Genomic DNA, 22,856 nt, shown 5'->3' with positions numbered 1-22,856 from the left:
TCTGGGCCAGGCTGCCTGGGTCCCAACCCTGGCTCTGACAATTAGCAGCTGTGGGACGCTGAGGCAAGTTCTGTGCCTCAGTTTCCCTACCTGTAAAATAGGGATAATAACAGCACCTACTTCGCAGCATTGTTATAAAAATTAAGGGAGTTAATGCTTGGAAGGGGTTTACACGAGTGGTGCTTAGCAAGAGTTAGGTAAGGCCTTCTTATTACTATCTTTGATGAGAAAGTACCTAGCCCAGGGGTTCCTAACTGGGGGTCCCTGGGTGGGTTTCTCCCACTCAACTTCCTGAGATTAAATGCAAAATCTTGTGAAGAAATGCCTTTCTATGGAAAGAGAGGGCAAGGCTTTCAAAGGAGTCCATGACCTAAAATCTGTCAGTTCACAAACCTAATTTTACAGGCACTGAGAGAATAAATAACCTGCCCAAGGCTACAAAAATGACTAGTGGCACAGGTAAACTAACTCTCAGTGAAGTGCACAAATGTTTTCTGAGCAGGAAGCATATCTTATCAAATCACTGGTTTATGACAGTGGGGCACACAGGACTCTAAGCATTAGATACCTTTCAAGGTGCTTAATTAACACCTTGGCTAGACACCAAGAGAAGCAATTTAATCAGGATATTTCTAAAGAAATACTTTTCACAAACTTGCAGGTCAAAGATCACCAAACCTAAGCTCTGAAGGAGCCTCAGAGATCACATGACCTGGCCTCCAGTGACTCCCTCCAGACTCTTAAGGTTACTGATAAGTCACTGATAAGCTGCATTTGGACAGACACCCAGGCTTCCTGCCCCAAACCCACTGGTTCTTCCACTGAACTAAGTACTTGAAGGCACTCATCAAAAGATGCAAAACAGAGTACCTTTTTCCAAAAGAAAGGAAAGAAAGGAAAAAAAGAAAGGCAAACATTCTTTAAAAAACGCTTTGGAGGGGCGCCTGGGTGGCTTGGTCGGTTAAGCGTCCGACTTCAGCTCAGGTCATGATCTCGCGGTCCATGAGTTCGAGCCCCGCGTCGGGCTCTGTGCTGACAGCTCAGAGCCTGGAGCCTGTTTCAGATTCTGTGTCTCCCTCTCTCTCTGCCCCTCCCCTGTTCATGCTGTGTCTCTCTCTGTCTCAAAAATAAATAAACGTTAAAAAAAAAATTAAAAAAAAAAAAAAAAAAAAAAAAACGCTTTGGAAACTAGTTTCTCCCAGAGGGTCCAAGGGGTAAACCAGAAAGCAAATACAAGATCCCATGATCTCTGTGCTCTTTGTTGAGCAATAGAATCAAATATTTGTTTCCTCCCCCATAATATAACCATTAACTTTTGTTAAGACTACAATACTTACTCTATTCATGTAAAAGGTCACTGCAGTGGCGTAAACAAAGTATTTTAAGTGAGTGTGTGCTTGCCTATCACTGCTAACAGTCATGCCTACACTGACCCAGCACTTCAGAGGTTCATCTCCATCTTTTTGAGAAGCTCTGTGAGCACAGTAAGCATAGAGAAGCTGTGATGCTCACCCAGGATCACACACACAGTACCAGGAGTCCAACCCCGACGCTTGTGATCCTAAACCCTATGTATTCCCAACCAACCTCATCAGTCATTGCTCCCAGGAAGTGCAGAGTGCCCTCTATGAATTTCTTCTATGCATTTATTTAAACTCTAAATGATAACAGCTACACATGCTGTACCCATGTGCCTGGGTCACAGAATTCTGGTGTTCAAACTCACTAGAATTCAATGAATCGAGTGTCACCCCAAACATGCTCCCTGGCTGCCAAAACCTGCTCTCTCATGGAGCCTGCTGCCAGCCCTTCTTGCCTCTAATAGGCCAGAAGAGTGCCATGGACTTTATGCCCCTCACCTTTCCCTCCATCCAAACAAAGGATCCATGTACAGTGGTACTTCTAAAACACAATTGTACACTAGTCAATATCAAGTATAAAGAGAAAATGTTTATGTTTTTAAAAACCAATGGATATGGTGATGAAAAATACTGTGGCTGAGAGTCTTGGCCATTCTCAAATCCTCAAAGCCTGTGGGAGAGCACCTGATCGCAGGTATGAAGGTGGTAAAATTCCCAAAGGGAAGTGAAAAGCCATGATTACAGGGAGGCAGCTATAGGTGGAAGCTACACAAGCAAACTTGTAGGCCCCCTTGTCCCCTCAGGCACATTCAGGAAAAGGAGACTGTCCTGACCCAGATGCAAGCAAGTCAGCTCCTGCTCCAGAATTGGCTACTTACAGGGTGAGGGAGAAAGGAAAGGACAGGCAGAAGGAAGGTGAATAGAAGCAGAATGCACCACAATGTGCAACCTGTGACATCTTAAAGGTAAATGATAACAAACCAGTCAGTTTGTTATTTTTCACCCACCTTGGCCAGCTAAAATCAGACATCTAAGGTCCCCAGATTCTGAGTGATGATGTAGAATGCAATAAGTACAGAAACCTAGATCAACAGAGGTGCCTCTCTGTCCACCTGCCTGACCTCTAGGCCCCTGGGTGACCCTGGCAGCTTGGGAGGTCAGCCCCTCTGGCGTTCCATGTGAAGGGACATGCATGTGAGTGCTCAAGAGTCAAACTACTGGGGGTGGGGTGAAGTGGGAAGGAACTGGAAGGCAGAATCAAGGGCTTAACTAGAAGGTAGATTTAGTGGAAGCTAGAGAATCACAGATGAAAACAAATACTAGAACCTGGGGCCCTGACTTAGGACTGGCAGTTGGGAACGGAGAAAGGGGAAAACAACTTCTACAAAGGTCATATGGGAAGAGGTGGCTGTAGGTTAAGACAGGACAAAATGGAGACAGCCTCTCCACCATGGAAGTGCTATGGCAGAGGATGGGGCCTATGTTGGGAGCTGCCTACCATGGCAGTGGGCGGGACTGTACCCCAAAGTATGACCAGCCCACTGTGTCAACAATGCCCCCACGGAGCGCACTGAGGGCTGCAGCTCCAAGAACCAGGCACCGTGCAGAGGCCCCAGGACTCATCTCACTGGAGGGGACCAAGAGGGGATGGAAGCAGAGCCTGCCCACTGTCAGTCAGAGGCACCAGAACAGGTTGTGAGACACAGGACAAACCCAGAGTCACACCTCAGACTTAGGAGCCACACAAGAGGGAACCACAGTGCATTTCCTGGTCAACTGGCGAGGCGGCTCAGGCAGAGCACGGAGAAAGGGAGTGAGGTGGTATGGCCACAGCAGGCACCTACCAATAGGACAGTCCCAGAACAGCTGGAGGTGGCACATGTACAGAATCACTGCGGCCTCCATGCAGCATTCTGCTAAGGAATTTGCGGTGTACCACTAGGCACCACTGAAAATATGGTCACGGTATCTGAAGTTTAAAACCACTCAGTTGATGGGGGGTGGGAGGGAGGGTAGGGTAGGTGATGGGTATTGAAGAGGGCATCTTTTGGGATGAGCACTGGGTGTTGTATGGAAACCAATTTGACAATAAATTTCATATATCAAAAAAATAAAAAATAAAAAATGAAAATAAAACCACTCAGTTAATGAACACTCACCACAGCGATTACAGGAATGAGTACACCCAAGTTCCCCGCACTGCTAGAAGCCTAGAAAAGAATGGAATCGAGTCATCGGAAGCATGTATTTCTTTCATTAAAAGAGAAAAAAGACAAACATAGTGTTAATTTCAAAGAAATTATGAGATACATACAAAGCGATATATAAACATGCTCACCCAACATCATTTTAATAGCAAAAAAATGGGAAACATGTTAACCAGAATGATTACATAAATCATGGCCCCTGTGTATAATGAAATACCACACAGCTGTTAAAAAGACCGCTTTTGGGGCACCCAGGTGGCTTAGTCAGTTGAGCATCTGACTCGGTTTCGGCTCGGGTCATGATTTCATGGTTCATGAGTTCAAGCCCTGCATCCCCTGCTTGGGATCATTTCTCTCCCCCTCTGTCTGCCCCTCCCCCATTCCTTTCTCTGTCTCTCAAAATAAATAAACTTGAAAAAAAAAAGACAACTTTCTGAAAAATATTTACTCATCCTTGGAAAGTCCCCACAGCAAAATCAGGATTTCAGAGTATGCTATGATATAATCCCAATTATGTAAAATAAATATATCTGCATAAAAAAATCTAGGAAGGAGGGCACCTGGGTGGCTCTGTCAGTCTCTGTCAGTTAAGTGTCCAACTTTAGCTCAGGTCATAATTTCACAGTTTGTGAGTTTGAGCCCCACTGACAGCTCAGAGCCTGGAGCTTACTTCGGATTCTGCAGTTCTTTCTCTGTCTGCTCCTCCCCCACTCATACGTTGTCTCTCTCTCTCTCTCTCTCACACACAAAAATAAATAAACATTAAAAAATCTAGGAGGAAGTCTTTCAAAATGTCAGCAATGAGTAGAGGGATTATGGGTGCTTTTTACTTTATTAGTTATAGGTTTCTGCATCTTTTCTATAATAAACATATATTCTTTCCAAGTTATGGAAAATGCGGGGTTACTTAAAAAATAACTAGAAAAAAAATAAATAACTCTAAAAGGTAGGTTCCTGGAGGCTCCTGGGTAGCTTGGTTGGTAAAGCGTTCGACTTCAGCTCAGGTCATGATCTCACACTTTGTGAGTTCAAGCTCCATGTCAGGTTTATGCTGACAGCTCAGAGCCCAGAGCCTTTCTCTGCTCCTCCCCTACTCATGCTATCTCTCTCTCTCTCTCAAAAATAAATAAACATTAAAAAAAAATGTAAAAAAAGAAAAAAAGAAATCAGTCACCCAGATTACTGTCGGAGGAGTCCAGCAGAGGAAGGCTAAATTAGAGTGAAGGGTTTTAGAACCCCATATTGTACCAGCTACTCTCCCTTGGCCAAGATTTTCACACAGAGGGCTCCTTTTCATTTAGTTTCCAACTTAGCTGTCACCTCCTCAGAACCTCACACAGCCCGATCTAAAATGCCCCTCACCTCACTGTCCCGCTTTGTTTTTGCTGTCTGCAGGAGAAGGCAATTTGTCTGCCTACTCACTTCCATATCCCCAGCACCCACAACAAGGGTCAAGAAACTGTGGCCGATGGCCAAGTATGACCCACCACCTGTTCTTAGAAATAAAGTTTCACAGGAGCACAGCCACCCACCCATTCTTTAACTGGCTTTATGCCACCAGAAGAGAGCTTAGTTGCAGCAGAGACTATATGGCTCACAGAGCCTAAAACAAATATAATCTGGCCCTTTACAGAAAAGGTGAGCTGATCCCTGATCTAGGCACACAGTAGGCAAACAGCAACTGTCTGGGGAAGGGGAAGGGGAAGGGAAAAGAGAGGAGGGGAGGTGGGAGGAAAAGACAAAGGAGGACAAAGGTAGGGAGTCTGGAAGAGAGACTGGTACCAACATGACATGTCAAAGGGGAGATGATGGGAAAGGAGGCTTAACCCACTTCAACCCCCCTATTCTGTCTATTTGGGACCTCGAGACCTGTCCTTTTGTCTGTTCCTGTAGACCTGTCTCCCTGGAGAGCCCAAGATTAGGTCAGATCGGGCCCTTCTCATGTTGTCACTGAGTTCTGATGAAAGCCTCAGCCCCCTGACTTCATGATGACTGAGAGAAGAAAGAGTGGGGTCTGGGGGAATCCACACTAGGACTAGCTATCACTTACTACCCTGGGCTGAAGGAGGTAGCTGCTACTAGCCAGACATGGTCCTACAAAAAAAACCACCCTCTCAGAATCCCTGAGAAGAAACCTTAACCCCTTTGTTCTTGCATTTTACCAGATGCCCCAGGGTGACTGTCCTCCTCCTGCCTACCTTCAGGGCGGGCCCCTTCTCGCTGGCCCGCTCGCTGGCGCGCTTTCCCTCCAGCCCCAGCTGCACAAACAGCTCCAGCAGGTTCATGAGCAGCTCGTCCACAAGGTGCTCGTCCTGGATGTTGGCTGCAATGTTGGCCAGGGCATTGATCACTGCCAGGGAGCAGTGCCTGGTGGAGAGAGAAATGACAGCTGCCACAACACAAGGGCCTACACTGCAGGGGTGAGGCTGACTAACTCCTGCCTCATCACACCCCTCTCAGTGCCTGTGAACAGAGGAGCCCTCCAGAGGGGATGAACCTCTCTGTGAACACCAGCTCCTAAAGGAAAGTCAGCTGCTATAGAAATGGCTTTAACCTCTCCAGACATGCATTAAGGACCTTGGGGAACTGTTTAGGTTCCAGGAATCCACACCTATGGAACTTGTGAAGGTCTTAGGATACTGTTTTCTGAGTGTCGAGAGCCCATTACATAGCTAAAATCCTGGCTGGACCCTGCTTTCCTTTCAAATTATAGGTACCCTTAATTCACTATTACCATCTATAAAACTTTCCTTTGATGATCAGCTTCTTCCCCACGCTACCTCCAGCCCACAGTATTAGCTCACATCAGACACTTAGGAAGCACTCAGTGGCTCTGGGACAACCTACATCAGGACAGTGCTGGCCCCACATAACCCCTGGACATGAAGCTGATGATGCCTTCCCCAGCCAGAGACAGCAAACCAGCAAGGCTGGCCTCGCTTCTGAAGGTGGTGGGGGCAGCCAGAGCCTGCCACTTGCATGCTATGTGACCCCAGGTGAGAGGCTCATCTTTGAGTCTCAGTTTCCCCCTGAGTAAAGCAGGAATAAAATAATTCCTTCTTCACAGGGTTTAGGAGGAATGAAATACTCTGTGTGAAATACTGAGCACACCACACCGTCTGACCCCTGGAAATCTCTGAGCAAACAGCACCCCCTTCACAGACACGTGAAATCCTGGGAGGTAAGGGAAAATAAAAGCTTTCACTGGTAAGGAAGAGGACAAACCACTTCTAGTGGCAGTATCAGAAAAGGCTTAATGGAAGAGTGAACTGGAGTCAGAAGTTGAAGAGTTGGTGGGCATGGAGAAGGCCAAGTACTGCCCACAGCAGTAAGACAGAGGCAAGGGTCAGAAGGAAAACAGCAGGGGCAAAGACACGGAGGAGAAGATGTGAAGGCCAAGGAGGTACAGGAGTCACTTTCAGGACAAGGAAGCAATGAGGGAAAGAGTTGTTTTGGTCCATGTGTCAGTTTCTTCACAGAGACCAGGAGAGATAAAGGGGAGATGAGCTGACTGTCTCCCTAAACTAGTCCTTAGGCTGTTCTGGTAGCCTAGGCTCTCAATGGAGGCAGTGAGAAGGCAAAGAAATGACAATGCCAAGAGCTTGCATTTATCGAGAGCTTTCCCATATATGATCTCAATTACCCACACAACTAGAGACAGGCATTCATTTGACAGATGAAAACATGGAGGCACAGAGAAGGTGAGATCATTTTTGGAGGTCACACAGCCACACTCCCACCCACTAAATTGACTCAGAATCTCAGAGCGAGGCCTGCATGTAACGATCAGGAGGGGAGACCATAAATGCCAACAAAAAGGCAACATCTCTTCCTCCCTGCCCCACCTCTCTGTCCCTCTCTTCCCTTGATCTGTCAAACTCTATTGAGATCCTCCATATATGGAAAGATGTGCCCTGCCCTTATGACATTCCCAGTAAGGGCAAGGAATAGACAAGGAAGCATATCTTGGACTTCTGGAAAAACCAGCCAGACTTTACACAAATATCAAACATGTGAAGATGTAAACTGTCTACTCCCTTTGGCCCTCCAAATCCCACCCCTGGGAATCTATCTTGAGGAAAGCATCAGAGACACTCACAGATATGCAGCTATTAGATTGTTCAACGTAGCACTTGCCAGCAGAAAAACTGGAAAATAACATCCAAGCTAGGGACTAGTTAGAAATATCTCATTTCTGGGGCACCTGGGTGGCTCACTTGGTTGGACGTCTGACTTTGGCTCAGGTCATGATCTCGCGGTCTGTGAGTTCAAGCCCCGTATTGGGCTCTGCGCTGATAGCTCAGAACCTGGAGCCTGCTTCAGACTCTGTGTCTCCCTCTCTGCCCCTCGCCCACTCACGCTCTGTCTCTCTCTGTTTTGAAAATAAATAGACATTAAAAAAAAAAAATCTCCATGCTGCTATATGATGGAACACTACACAGCCATTAAAGATGACAGGCATATGGAGGAACGTTAATGGCATGGCTTATGTGCTGTTACATAAAAAAGTGGGTAAGCTGGGTGGACACTATGAGCCTGTCTGGAGTCACGGAGGGTTTGGGGTAATGACACTGACATGGTCAGCTCCAGATGGCAGTCGCATGGGGTCTTTCCCTCCTGGTTGTGAATGCACTAATTTGAAGTACATAATGCTTTTGTAGGAAGAAAAGTTTATTCAAAAAATAAATCCCCAAACTTCACACTTTCAAAGACGGCTAAAAACTGTCATGATCTAAAGTGACAATGAGGCCTAGAGAGTTACCTATAGCCATGATCCTTGTAATCTTTAGTAGCTGAGTACACGACAGAGCTGGCCTTCACACTAATCTGCTGGAAGAGATTCCACACTTCCTGATAAATGTATTGCTGGAAGAGAGTGAGGGACAGTTAAACCATGTCATGACTTCTCCATGAAAGCACTCTTTGATACATGGAAAAGGCCCCATCATTCAGAGGGAAAGCTTCTGGAATCATGCATGGACCATAATAAGGCCCTGAAAGACCATCAAGGGCATCCATTCCTAAAGCTTTAGGCAAACCTCAAAGGCTAAAAGGGAGATGGTTTCAATGTAAATCCTATTACATGTTATTAACATCAGCATGAAATAAGTTTAAAGAAACCTCTTTTTTCCCTAGCTCTTATGGAACCATGATACTATTCTCTTTTACTTGGAAAAAATCTCCCTGTTCAATGTCAAGACAGTTGTGAGCATTTAATTCTACAGGGTAAATTTAATCTATTTTAACATTCCTGATAGTCAAAGGAGTGTAACAAAGCTTGCATAGGGTAGTGGGTTTCACAGCAGGTCCTGCCTTACGTTTCCGGTGATAACCAGGCAGCCTAGCTGGTCGATGATGAGAACATCAAGGGGGGAAGGGGGCTGGCAGAATTTCTGTTGCAGGATCTGCAGAATCGGTTCCATGACCTTTGGGGTGTCCCTCAGGGCCACTGCAATGTGTCCCAAGGCTCGGATGGTGTGGTCAGGAATCAAGTGAGCGTCTCTATGGGAGGGAAGAACAGAGGCATTCTCAGAACAGTCCTCTGGGAAATGAAACCCAGAAGCTTCACAAGCTACAGCTAACAGGAACAAATGTTACCACAGTCATCTGACAGTGGCAGCCTGGAATTGTTAACTACCAGAAGAAACAAAGTCCCTGGCACTGGACAGTAAGACAGACATCTTTCTCTGCTCCCAAACAGTGGTCCAGGATTGATACTCTACGGTAGGTTTGAACTTAAATCCTGGGACAGATCTGATGCACAACTCCAGACTGTAAGAAAGAGCACAAACATGCAAGACACCAGGTGGCTCCCCAGGTAGGCCTGCAGGGAACACCTGGCTGCCCCCTCAGGGATGGGACATACTTGTCACTCTCCTGGGAGATGTAGAGCCGGTTGGAGAGGCTGGCCAGGAAGGCCTCCACGATCACTGGGTCCACAGTCAAGCCAGCTTTCAGGCACCTGGGACATAAGGAAACCCACACAGCACTGGGTATCAGAACAACAGATGAGTGTTTTGCGTTTGCTTTTTCCCCTTTGTCAGGTCTACAGAGTTTAAAGAACTGCTCTGAGCACTTTTTCGCCAGAAATCTGAATGAAAGTCATTACACAGAATGAATTCAAAGAATTGCTGCAGATTTTGCCCACTTGATAAATATCTCAGTCGGAAACAGTAACTTCATTATTTGACCAGAACAGTTTCCTTCAGAATGTTACACTCACCCTAATCCCAATTTAAAATTTCCAGCACTGTTCCTTAACAAAAGTCACAGTAACTAATTCAAGACAGATGGTCCCAGGACAGCTGAGGGAATATTAAATATTATATCAAGGTTTTAATAGTATGGAGAAATGCTTATTTTCTAAAGAAAAGGGGAACTTTTAAAAGCCCATAAGGACACAAAATCTTTTCAGGCATCTCTCACTCTCTGCATCTGTTTGGCTCTGAGGACACAGGCAGAGAAGAGCATGTGTCTGATAGAAAGGGGTCACCACATTCTCTCAATTGGGCTTCAGACAGCAAGGAGCCAGAATTCAGACGGAAAGGTATATTTTCACATAAATCAGAATATGTGTGGTTCCTGAGTTCGGAGAGCAAGAGTTCACATAGCAGAAGCCTGGGCAGCAAGGTCACGTGATCATATAAACCGCATTTCTTACACTAAAAATTACACAGAAGAAAAAAAGAAGAAACGTGACAATCTATTGTTACTCTGGATGGCAGACTGATGGATAATTCCTTTCCTTCTACTTTTCTATACATTCTATAAATTTTCTGTTTTTAATTACGTTTGTGATCAGGAAAAGAAAAGCAAGAAGCTTTATTTTTTTAATATGAAATAATCCCTCTTTTTAAATCAGCTATAGGTTTAAATAATCAGAAACAAGCTTTAAAAAATTACAAATGTTTCTTATTTTTTAATAACTGTATCTAAAACTTGTTTCCTTCCTCCCCAGGTCACCCTTCCCTCTGGCCGGTCTCCCACCTGCAGATGTTGTCAATGGCAATGTCCCGGAGCTGCTCATACATGGAGGGTTGGCTCTTCTTTCCCGACATGACATTCAGGGTTGACTCAGAATGCTCGTTGGTTACACTGATTTTTATATCATTACCAGCAACTAAATGTAAAAATTCAAGTATGTATCTAGTTAAGCCTGTCATTTCCCATCCCCTTTTCCATAATTCAAAATCAAAATAATATGCTGATCATTTTTAGCTTATAAAAGCAACCCCTCTAAAATGATTTGAACAAACATTTCAGAAACAAAAGTGAGAAGAGGAAGGATGAAACAAACATGTTTAAACAAAGGGAAAAATATTTAAGTTGCAAAGTGATAAATATGTAACAGCAATTTCTTAAGAAACAGTTCAAAAGTCCTGATGAGCACCCACAGGCACCCAGCCCCGAGGGTGAGACATGCCCTATCACCAAAGGTTATCTAGCTAACGTGCAAAACGGGTAAGGGTAGGGGGTGAGTGTGACAGCAGGAGCCTTAGAGCCACAGAGACCCCTACTTGTCCCGGGGTCCAGGGAAAAGTCTTTCACCTGCTGAAGACTGGGTTTCTTCATCTGAAGGGAGAGAATAAAGCATCCACCTGCACAGGACTGGGTGGGATAAGCAATACATTAGAGCCCCAGCAGGTGTTAATGAATGCTAATGGTTACAGGTGACCAGATTTGCTCTGAACCTGTGCCATTGTTATAGAAACATGAAAATACACTCACAAGGCAGGGATAGGGACTAGCTGAGATGGAGCATGGGCAGTTCCTGGCCCAGTGTCTGGGACACACTGGATTCATGCTTTATACTGCCTCAGTGACAGAGAGAGCTAAAACCCCTCAGTCATAGGAGTATATGCAAGGGGAGGGTGGAGGAAGGAAAGAACTGAAGCCTGGAGGGGGTCATGTAAGGAAAGCCATGAAGAAAGGCGTGAAGAGGGAATGAGCCAAAGTACAGTGCAGGATTGCAGCCCAGCCACAACCTCTCAGTCACAAAACGATGGTGGGCTTGCACACAAGGTCATGTGGATCTTTTCTTGGAGCCTCAAGAGCACATGGCGTGTAGGGACTAGAGAGATAGCTTTGGGTACAGCCATCCATTACCTGTGTGGTATTGACTGTGGCACTTATAGAGCTTCACCAGCACGGGGGATGGAACAACCAGGAAGTCCCGCAGAGATGGCGTCACCGAATGTACCACCACCGGGAACCTCTCACACAGGCGGCCCAGACCCTGTAACACACCATCGACCTGTCACACAACCCAGGTTGTGGCCGGCTGAGCAGGTCCAAGCAGTGAGACGCTGAATGCTTCAGATACATAAGTTTGACCAGAAACTTCCAAGGTCAAATCTCCCAAGGCCACTTTGGCCATGGGGCAAAACAAGACAGAAAAAAAGGAGGGTCTAGACTCTGCTCAGCCTAAAGGGAGATATATTGCTAAAGTGTGTCCATTTCCTTTGGAAACAAATTTAGGGGATAAAGGGTACACAGTATGATTTTTGAACAACGGCAAATTCAGAGTTACTGGGGTTTGTATTTCAGCAAGATAAGAGAGCAGAGCTGGCACTGTAGACCTCAGGAGATGTCTTCAACACTTCGCCTGCGACCTTGGGAATGGCCCAGTAGATACAGGGCAGCCTCTTCACAAAGGAGTACTCAGTTGTGCCTGGAAATGACAGAAATCCCTGGCACACTGTCAGCAGTGACTCCCACTCATTGGTGAACTGTGTCCATAGCAGGCTCTAGTTCAAGTTCCTAAAGACAACAACAGCTCAAGGGTGCATAGGTGGCTCAATTGGTTAAGCGTCTGATTCTTGATTTTGGCTCAGGTCATGATCTCATGGTTTGTGGGACTGAGCCCCGTGTTGGGCTCATCACTGACAGCACAGAGCCTGCTTGGGATTCCTCCCTCTCTCTCTGCCCCTCCCCCACTCACCCTCTTTCTCTCAAAATAAACAAATAAACATTAAAAAAAAAAAAAAGACAACAGCTCAGACTCTGCTGCTGGTATGCTAATCAGAGCCTGAATGATGTAACAAGAAAGCTTTGTTGATGGGATCGAAGCTTCTCCAGTGTCAGTGAGACTGACCTGCAGACAGCAGATAAGCAAGGGCAAATGGGCAATGATGACTTTGCTGGATGTCTTAGACTGCAGCTTCTCAGACAACTTGATGCAAAGATTTTCTGCACCTAAATTCAAAATCAGAGGAGGGTGTGGACAATTAGCAAAGGTCAATTTTACAAAATACATGTTCACCAATTAATCACATAACTAAAAGCCCAGAGGCATACTTTGTGCAGGCTTTATTAATAATAAGTGGTTACACCAAGAAGTATTTACAGGCAGGCATCCTTAACTGAAAACTCATCTCTGTTCCTTTTCTGTTGTGAAAACACCATCCTGCATTGTATGTGACTGCTCTCTCCTCTCTGCTGGCCCTGAGCCTCTTGTCCTCAGTGCTCTGCGCGTGGCAGCCATCCACAGTCTGCTATGTGCTTCCCATTCTGCTGTTCACCCTAGACAAGCACCTTTTCCTCCAGCACAGAGCTCCCACTTCATATAAAAGCCTCAAAAACCAGCAGGAAGCAGTGGAAAGAACACACAGGCCCTGTGGCCTTGCCCATCACCTCCTCCCATGTCCAGTTTCCTAAACTGTGGGACAAGACACCAGACATCTGGGGCACAGCAGACGCCAATGCTTACCTTGCTCATCCTTCACAGCCCAGACCATGAGGTCCACACAGGCAGCATTTGCCTGGCAACGCAGCTTGAGGGGGCTCAGCTCATTGTGGATCCGGTCTGCATCATGCAGAATCTTCTGAAGCTCCCCCTGGCTCGTGTTGAACTGCTCCAGCACAAAATCATGGATCTCCTTCACAAAGGAGGTTGGGAGGTCTGTGGGAAAGAGAGCAGGCATTGCAGGTGGAAACAAAACCACCAAAATTCAGGCAGCAGCTCTATGGTCTTTCTCTAACAGATACCCAAGAGGAGTAGGTCTGCCACTGGCTCCTTTGGTTTCAAGAGTGCCCAGTGGGAAGAGCTTGAATAGGCTGTGCTGCCTCTCGGCACACATGCCACCTGGCACTCAAAGAAAACGACCATTTCCCAGGGAAGTGAGAGCCATGTTGTTTTAAGCAGTCAATATACTAAAACCCATATGTATGAAACACAGAAACTGGCATGTATCATCACAGACACTGGTCCAACTAACAATAAGAAATACTTTGGTGATTTTAAGTTTATTTATTTAATTTTGAGAGACAGAGCAAGTTGGGGAGGGGCAGAGAGAGAGGGAGAGAGAGAATCCCAAGCAGGCTCTGGGCTGTCAGCACAAAGCCCAATGTGGGGCTTGATCTCAGGAACCATGAGATCATGACCCAAGCCGAAACTAAGAGTTGGGACACTCAACGACTGAGCCACCCAGGTGCCCCAATTTTTTTTTTTTTACAAGAAGGTTGTTAGCTATCAGCTAAGGGCAAAATCTGGTTGCAGTCTGAAGAAGAGAATTCCCTGGCTACAGGGCTGGATCTTTGGGGTACCCAGAGTTCACAGCTTCTTCAAACTCTCATCCTTGGGGCCTGAAAAATCAGAAGAACCTCTGTGATAGGCATAAGTCAGAAGAGCCAAGGAAGCTGGCAACATGCAGCTCAGGTGGGGAGAGAAGCCTTGGGGTTCCTGGGGGTCAGGCTGAGCCCAGTCCCCTGCACCCTCATTTGTGAACTTAACATTCGCTGGGGCCCCAGCCAGACTCAATCCCAGGAGCTCTTAAAATTGAATTAGGAAAACAGCTAACTAGATTACAGTACATCTGCTTGACCGAGTATTACACACTGATCAAAACTTATGTTGAGGGGTGCCTGGGTGGCTCAGTCAGTTAAGTGCCAGACTTCGGCTCAGGTCATGATCTCAAGGTTCATGAGTTCGAGCCCTGCATTGGGCTCTGCACTGACAGTGTGGAGCCTTCTTGAGATTCTCTTCCTGTCTTTCCCCCTCTTGCGCTCTCTCTCTCAAAATAAATAAACTCAAAAAAGAAAAACTTATATTGACAAAAAGTGCTCTGTAACATAAGAGAAGAATGCAGAAAACATGTTTTAAAAATGTACTAAAGGGTAACTGGAAGGAAGGGCTAAACTTGTGTGTGTGCACGTGCTAAACTATTAAGACACTTTTTCTCTGAGTAACAAGATTATAAGTGCCTCATTTTCTTATTTTTTAACTTTTTAAGATATCTGAAATAGACACGTTGAATTATATACATATTCAGGTGATCAGGACACTACAATATGGCCATGTCAGGAAAGCTCCTGAGGAAATAAATCCACCAAAGAAGCTGTCATGGATAGTAAAAGGGGCACAGGATTATGAGAGTTTTTTTTTCTTACTTGCTTTTTTCTTCAAATCTCAGTAATGTGACATGTTACCTATGTGTTTTTAAGTGGCCCCAGCAGAAAGGAAGCACAGACCTGCGGCAGTGGCCTGGAGCTTAGTGTCATCATTGTCACACGTGGGCACAAACCACCTTTACCTTTCATGTAGTACAGAGTATCACGTAGCATCTTGAACATGGCCACGTAGAGAGGGTCGCTGAATGTGGTGTAGTAGAGATCAGCACTAGGATTGGCCTGTGAGGGAGCAGAGGCACATGACCATGCTACAGAAACTCTCCCCTGGACCTCCCTTTGCCTTCCAGGGAGAGGCATGGGTATTATACCCCTGATGTAGCATTAGAGAGACAGAACGACCGTTTATCATGATTCACCACTTGGAACACTTGAATTATTCTCCTCACACTCTCAGGCATCAGCCAGAGGAAAACAACAGATAAACTCAAGCTATCCAGAGATGCCTATGAGGGGGCTGCTCCCTGCATCCCAGAAGGGCGAACCACCCTTCTGGGCTGAATGCTCACTATCTTTGGCCGTCTTATGGGAAATGAAGAGAAAGACAATCAAGGGGCCACCAGACCGCTGTGAGATGATTAAAAAGAACCGGCACAGAGCAAGCTCTCGGGTGGCAGCTGCATTGCCATTATGGGGACTAAACTGGAAACTCACTGACAAGCCTGTCTCTCCAGCCACCCGCCCTACCCCCCCCACCCCCCCAAAAAAACACCCTTCCTGTTCTCTCCATGCACAAGTTCATGTCAGGCTGACCTCAGGGTGGCGCCCTCAAAAGGGACGTACCTCTATCACGCTGGCTACAACTGCATCCAAGGACTTGAGAACAGGCTCCTCGACAATCTTCTTCACCTATTAGGGAAATAGGATCGCATGAGGCACCTGATGAACACAGTGAGAGACAGGAATGGCAGCTCCTTCAACTAAAGAACAAATCATGCTGACAGATAAATCCACAGAACGAGCGTGAAAAATGGGATGGAAATGACTGGCCAGCAATATACTCATGACAGCTCCACATCAAACTACACACACAAAATGTCCTTAATTCTGCCATCACTTGGATGTGTTTTCTTGCCCTCGATTGGGAATAACATAAAAGCAGGAAAGGAACCAACTCCCTCAAATTTGCTGACATTAGATTTCCATTTCCAGAATGTGAAAGTGTTCAGACTCGGCATCACTAACAATTTATCCAAACCTTCTCCCAGGCATCAGGGACACCTTCACAGATGGTCCTCAGCCCTGATGACTCTGCCTCTTCCCACAGGCCTCGTGCACTGGCTCATCTGAAGCTGCCTAGGTACTCAGAGTACAGCATACATTCTAACAGAAGATATTATTTCTACCCGGTCTCTGTACCAGCACTTAGTACAGGAAGGAACCATTCTGTCAACCACGGAACGTCTGGGTAAAAACAGCCTGCCACCCCCATGGTAGTACTTAAAGAAGTAGATTTTTTTTAATGTACAGACAATGATAAACAACATTCCAGGAGAAGAAATGAAAAATTGCCTAGAAGAAAAGCTAACCTTGAGAAATTAAAATATACTGGAAAAAATAATTTCCTCTATGAAGAGTCTGAAACATGCAGCCTTCAGTTGGGATTTTTGACATGATACTTGAAAGTCACTTGATCATCTGAGAAGGCCACCCAGGCCATGTTCCATCTGGGACATGCAATTAGTAATTCATTGTGGCTCTATCCTCAGTAATTATTGCCAATGCTTTAATGTCTTCCTACATCTTCAGCCTAAAGCCATCCTTTTTGAGTGACTTCTGTTCACATGCCACACTGAAGGAGATGGCTGCTCTCTCCGGCACATGCTTTGTGCTTTCAAAAGTGTCATCCTTGTTCCCTCTCATTCTTTCCAAAACAGAAAATCCCATCTTTAGGGTCTGTCCCTGATAACATCTCCAACCCTACCTACCCACTTGAATCTATTTCGAAGCAACCCAGCTCAATCATAACACCTTCAGAGTCCCTGGATCAAAGACCCATCTATTTTGGGACTGGGACAATGGCACCATTGTCTTCTCTGACTTCACTTCAGCGGTCATTCCTAAATACCCAAATATGAAAAATTTAGGTTTTGTACTGATCTAAAAAGAGCAGCGCATGGGAGGGAGTCAGGTGTAACAGGAACTAGACTGGGGATCAGACTCCCTGGGCTGAGCCCTATCTCTGCCCTTTGCCTATGGTTCCTTGATGTATTTGGCACTGACTGCCTTACCTCTAAAATGTGGATGAATGGCTGCCTCTCCCACACAAGTGCTGCAAGGATTCAGTGACAATATAGCACACAAATGACTCCACGAATACTACTCTCCTTCCTTCCTTAATCGAAAATTTATGACTTCTAACTGGTGTTCTGAAATACTGAAAATCTCCTAGTTTTTCTTAAAAAAAAAAAAAAACACAGGCCAACACCACTAGCAATTTTGCTGCTAGATGTACACAGGATCTCTTGTTCCACCAAAGCTTTCCTTACCAAGTTTAAGAGTTCTCGAAGCATTTCTAGCGGAATACTGAATTCCTTATAGGTGATGCCATTGAAAAGAGGAGGAACTGAAAAGCTGGAACTGATGGTGGAGAAGTAGTGATCGGGCTCCAGGGCACTCCCATCAGGTAAGCAAGACACTGGCAGAGGGGAGGAGAACCAGAAAATGAGTCACGTTAACAAACCACCAGAATACTTCCTCAAGCTGATCAAGCTGACTCCTCAATAACCAACAAAAGTGTACAGTTTGCTTTTGTTTATACTCCAATCCTTTGTTTTTTAATTAAGAAGTAAAGGATGGAGGGCACCCGGGTGGCTCAGTTAGTTAAGCATCTGACTTCAGCTCAGGTCATCTCTCACAGTTCATGAGTTCAAGTCCCACATCAGGTAAGCTTGAGCCCTGCTTCGGGTGAGGCCGCTTCTTTCTCTTTCTCTCCTCCCTAACTCTCTTTCTGCCTTTCGCTCACTTGCACCCTCTCTCAAAAAAAAAAGGTAGGGGGCGGTAAAGGCCAGATTTCAAACACTTGGAGAGTGATGCCACCCCTCTTGGGGGGGTGTTTCAGGTCAAAGCTCAGATATAATCACATCCTAGTATTTTCAACACAGACAATATAACTTAATGTAGGAAGAAAAAAATTACACCTTTTTAAAGGTTGACAGATGCAAACATTTGAGGTCCACAGGACCCCAAGGTATTTTACCACCAAAATTAGGACAAAAATGCATATTATTAGATGTTTCAAAATCAGAAAAATAAAGTCAATCATTGAACACTTATGAATAAAGTGTCCACATGTAAGTGAAATCATGCTGTTTATTTTCTTTTATTTTCTCTCCATGTTTGGCTTATTTGACTTAGCATAATGTCCTCCAGGTTCATCCATGTTGTTACAAACAGCAAAATCTCCTTTCTTAAGGCTGAAAAATATTCCATTATAAATGTGTGTAAACCGTAAGATCATAACCAATAAATAAGGTAAGAAGTTTGTGATCAGAGGGCATTTCCCATATAGACGCTATGAAATAAGGACTAAGTCCTGTGTGGCTGAGCTAGCCAGCGTGTGGTAGGCAGAGATGGAGGCAGAAGACAGGAACTGCACAGCCAAGGATCAAGGGTTTGGGATGTATGCAAGGGGAGGGGAAGGAGTCATTGAAAGTTTTTAAGCTGGAAATGAAATGATCAGATTGGGGCACCTGGGTGGCTCAGTTGGTTAAGCGTCTGACTTCAGCTCAGGTCATGATCTCACAGTTTGTGAGTTTGGGCTCCATGTTGGGCTCTGCACTGATGGCTCAGAGCCTGGAGCCTGCTTCAGATTCTGTATCTCCCTCTCTCTCTCCCATTCCCTCTCCCCTGCTCATGCTCTGTCTCTCTGTCCCTCTCAAAAATAAGCAAATATTAAAAAAAAAAAAAAAAGAGAGAGAGAGAGAGAAAGAGAGAGAGATGATCAGATTTGTGCTTTAAAAAAATAAATAAATAAAATAAAATAAAATAAAATAAAATAAAATAAAATAAAAGAAATAAAAAGAAATAACTCGTAGGGTGCCTGGATGGCTAGACGGTTGGCTCAGTTGGTTAAATGTCCAACTCTTGGTTTCAGCTCAGGTCATAATCTCACGGTTGGTGAGTTTGAGCCTCACATTGGACTCCCTGCTGACAGTGCCCTGTTTCCCTCTCTCTCTCCCCCTCCCCTACTCACACTGTCTCTGTCTCTCTCAAAATAAATTAATTCATGAAAGAAAGAAAGAAAGAAAGAAAGAAAGAAAGAAAGAAAGAAAGAAAGAAAGAGAGAAAGAAAGAAAAAGAAAGAACTCTTTTAAAAAATTCTTACAGCTCTGTGGAAGTGGAAGAGGGCCTGGAAAGAGAAGAGAGACAAAATGTAACAAAAATCAGAGTCAGGGCACCCTGGCCGGCTCACTCAGTAGAGCATGAGGCTCTTGACCTCAGGGTTGTGAGTTCGAGCCCCACATTGTGTACAGAGATTACTTAAAAATAAAATCTTTAAAAAAAAAAAAAAGAGGGGTGCCTGGGTGGCTCGGTCAGTTAAGCATCCGACTTCGGCTCAGGTCACGATCTTGCGGTCCGTGAGTTCGAGCCCCGCGTCGGGCTCTGTGCTGACAGCTCAGAGCCTGGAGCCTGTTTCAGATTCTGTGTCTCCCTCTCTCTGACCCTCCCCCGTTCATGCTCTGTCTCTGTCTCAAAAACAAATAAACGTTAAAAAAAAAAATAAAATAAAATAATAATAATAAAAAAAAAGAAAAAAGAAAAGAAAGAAAGAAAAGAAAAGAAAGATCATAGTCAAACAGAGGCACTCAGGCAGAAAAGGAAGAAGGAGTAGTGTGCTTCCTGCCTGTTTCTTTGACAATGAAGTGCACTCCCAAGAGCAGGAAAATCATCTGTGGAACTCACCACTGAGGCAGAGAGGCTGGCACAGAGGCTGGCCTGAGCACCGCTGAGTGCCAGCCTGCATCTGCTGAAGGAGCACAGGAAGCTCACACAATCAGCCCACACCTGGGTGTACCCCAATCCTGAGTACTCACTTGAAGTGCTCAAAGCAGGGCAGCCCCAATAGGGAAGGACCCCTGAGTACAGAGAACAGAAGAAGAGCTGTTCACCAGGGAAAAAGAAGCCTCTGAGGGCACATCATGGCTGTCTTCAGATGCCCCAAGGACAGGCAGGTGGCCAAGGGGCTATTTAAAGCCTAAAGGGATATATTCAACCACAAGTGATTCTCTCTGGGAGGAGTGGGAGTTTGAGTGGGTGAGCTTGGCCCCTTTACATTTTAACATACACATAGATAATAACACAGGGTACATTCTTACACAGCCAAGAGATACTCTATGCAACACTGCCCACATTTATTTGAGTTCAGATTCTCCCCTCATTTTTTAAAAATTCCCTTCACATCTTTCAAGATCCTATTGAGAAATGCTTTTAATAATTAGCATGATCCAAAGATGGAATAAGTGGCATTGTGAGGCATGGCATTCTGGTTTCCCCACTTCCTACCACTTAACCTGAGTCTTACTTTCCTTGAAGATAAGGTAGAGGTGATTTTACCACATGTCTGACACTGTACAGGGCTGTCATATGAATCAAATTCAGCAAATTATGTGGAAATGCTTTTGACCCACAAAGCTCCATAAAAAGTACTACTCATATTATTGTATTTTTAAAAATATTATTTGCATACTTAATGACCTTCAAACAAAAAAAGAGAAGGACCTACCATTATTACTTTCACCTGAAAACCAGCGCTTTCCTAGGATAATTTATTAAAATTCTGATAGCAGGCACATGGGGTCTGTATATTATTTTCTGCACTTTTTTCCATATTTGAAATATTTTAAAATTAAATTTTAAGAAGTCTGAACAAAACTAGAAACTAAATGCCTTATAAAAGCTTAACTCTCTAGATGCACAACAGCAGAACACTAGTATTAGCATCTTTAACGTCACAAGAGCTCACAGTGAACCTGCCCGCCAAGTTACTAGGTCAATATTCTGGTCAGAAAGGTGAAGCCCACCTTCAAAGTAGTGAAAAGCAGATCCTCCAGGGGAGCTGGGAGGGGGCATCCCACGTTCAGGGCTGACCTGAAACACAAAACCACCTGACATATCAGAAAACGCAAAACCTCAGGCAGTTTTGCCTCAGACAAGGTCTCTGCCAGCCCAACATTTGTACCTCAAGTCCTAGTTCACACCTCACCGCCTCCCCGAAGCCCACCTTAGCTACAGCGTTCTCTACTATATATCATATGCCTAAATTCTTTGTGCCTAGCCATATATTTTATACATCATTACTGAGATGAATTATTCTCAGCATTTGGTGTCTTTATCTTGTGACCATGAGTCAGTTATATACTTCTTAAGGGCACCAACTGTCCCCCACTCAGAATAGAGCTTGGCACCCAACTGCTAGGAAACAAATACTTCATGACTAGGAGATTAAATCACTTCTAAATCTTCAATAGTCAAAAGAAGCCTTTATTTTACAGAGATTTCCAGTGAGAACCTTTTCTGTTTTGTGAGTTTCCTTGAATAGCACGCGAGTGGGGTTTTTTTCCGAGTACTTCACAAGACCTGACCTCTTTGCCTGCCTCCCAGGAGCACAGCCCCACCTGAGAGATGCTGGACACGCTGCTGGTCTTCCTCTTCAGGGTGCCCTCCTGACACACTGTCAGCAGATTGCTGGGGAGGATGGAGCGGAAGTCATTGAAAGATCGCCTCCGCACGCCTTCAAGCTCCTCAGGGACTCGGAGGGAATGAGGAGGGATTTTGGGGAACAGTTTTGACAGGAGAGACTCTTCCGTGTTGCTGTAACGCCCAAATGCTCGTGAGATTCCTATCAGGCATGGGATCGCGTATTTGCAAAGGTATTCTAGAAGACAAAGAGAGAATGTTCCAATACCAGAAAGTTCCCTGGGAGAGAGCTGTGCTGCACCAGCTTGTAACACTGGCTGACATCTCACAACCTCCCCCTACCCCCAAGTAGGGGGTCAGAACAAGTCATAGCAACAGGTTAGCCTTAAGGGCTGACATTAACAACTTCAGACTACATCTCCATCACACACAGCTGCTCTTTTTGGGAGGTCTTAATCTGTTCATGGTACACTCAAATCAATAACACAGGTAAGTCTTGTTATCAGGTACCTTTATTATACTTAAACCATATATTTCTTCCTCCTGGGATTATATGGGTAACCTCATACTAGAGGCAGTCAGGCATGTTATAGGTGAGGAAACTGAGGCCCAGAAAGGGTGAGGTGACTTGTCTAAAGTCACCTGGCATTCAGGTAGCAGAGCTGTGCTCATGACCACCATGTGACCTCTTTAACACACAACAAAGGCAAACTAATATAGGAAGGTTTCATCCATCAAGTACATAAATAGTAAAGAACAAAAAAAGAAGACTGGGAAAAGCAAGGGAAAAAAATAATCACAAACCATTAAGGAAAAAAAAAAAAGCCTTGGATCTATAATCATACCTTTTTCTTGAATCTCCAAGGCCTGGCACATTCCCAAAAGAACATGCAAAACCTGCAAAAGTGCCTCTAAAATCTGTAACAGCCAAGGAAACAGAAAAGACAAACGTATAAATAAAATTGGATAAGTACCACAAAATTCATTCAGAATTGGAAGGATCTTTAGACAATATCTTGTCCAACCCCATATGTGATACATAAAACCCCACATGACAGCTCTGCCAAGTGGCCAATCAGTTGACCTTCTAGAGACAGAAACTTGCCATCCTGGGTTGGCAAAGAGCGCCTCCTAACTCTGGGCCAATGTTGTCCTCTGGGGCTTGTGACCACTGGCCTTGGAGCTACACCTTCCATATTTGAGAAACAGGTGATAGGACCCCAAATCTCTTTTCATGGTTAAA

At 45.0% G+C, this 22,856-nt stretch overlaps 1 protein-coding gene across 1 annotated transcript in view; it reads right to left on the bottom strand.

Moving 5' to 3' along the window:
* PI4KA (phosphatidylinositol 4-kinase alpha) overlaps nucleotides 1–22,856 on the bottom strand; it is a 114,754-nt gene that overhangs the window by 67,104 nt on the left and 24,794 nt on the right. The window contains exons 5-19 of the mRNA XM_045457608.1: nucleotides 22,459–22,531; nucleotides 21,592–21,851; nucleotides 20,998–21,064; nucleotides 17,464–17,612; nucleotides 15,758–15,823; nucleotides 15,100–15,196; nucleotides 13,278–13,469; nucleotides 12,663–12,763; nucleotides 11,675–11,804; nucleotides 10,556–10,688; nucleotides 9,435–9,530; nucleotides 8,887–9,070; nucleotides 8,331–8,434; nucleotides 5,767–5,935; nucleotides 3,521–3,571 (exon numbers count right to left, since the gene is read on the bottom strand). Coding sequence (XP_045313564.1) covers nucleotides 3,521–3,571; nucleotides 5,767–5,935; nucleotides 8,331–8,434; nucleotides 8,887–9,070; nucleotides 9,435–9,530; nucleotides 10,556–10,688; nucleotides 11,675–11,804; nucleotides 12,663–12,763; nucleotides 13,278–13,469; nucleotides 15,100–15,196; nucleotides 15,758–15,823; nucleotides 17,464–17,612; nucleotides 20,998–21,064; nucleotides 21,592–21,851; nucleotides 22,459–22,531 — 1,872 coding nt within the window. The remainder of the gene's footprint in view (nucleotides 1–3,520; nucleotides 3,572–5,766; nucleotides 5,936–8,330; nucleotides 8,435–8,886; nucleotides 9,071–9,434; nucleotides 9,531–10,555; nucleotides 10,689–11,674; nucleotides 11,805–12,662; nucleotides 12,764–13,277; nucleotides 13,470–15,099; nucleotides 15,197–15,757; nucleotides 15,824–17,463; nucleotides 17,613–20,997; nucleotides 21,065–21,591; nucleotides 21,852–22,458; nucleotides 22,532–22,856) is intronic.

The sequence above is a fragment of the Leopardus geoffroyi genome, chromosome D3 (genome assembly GCF_018350155.1).
Source record: "Leopardus geoffroyi isolate Oge1 chromosome D3, O.geoffroyi_Oge1_pat1.0, whole genome shotgun sequence".
NCBI classification, from domain to species: domain Eukaryota; kingdom Metazoa; phylum Chordata; class Mammalia; order Carnivora; family Felidae; genus Leopardus; species Leopardus geoffroyi.
Note: the sequence above shows the minus strand (reverse complement) of the source record. Positions and strands in the feature narration are given on the sequence as shown.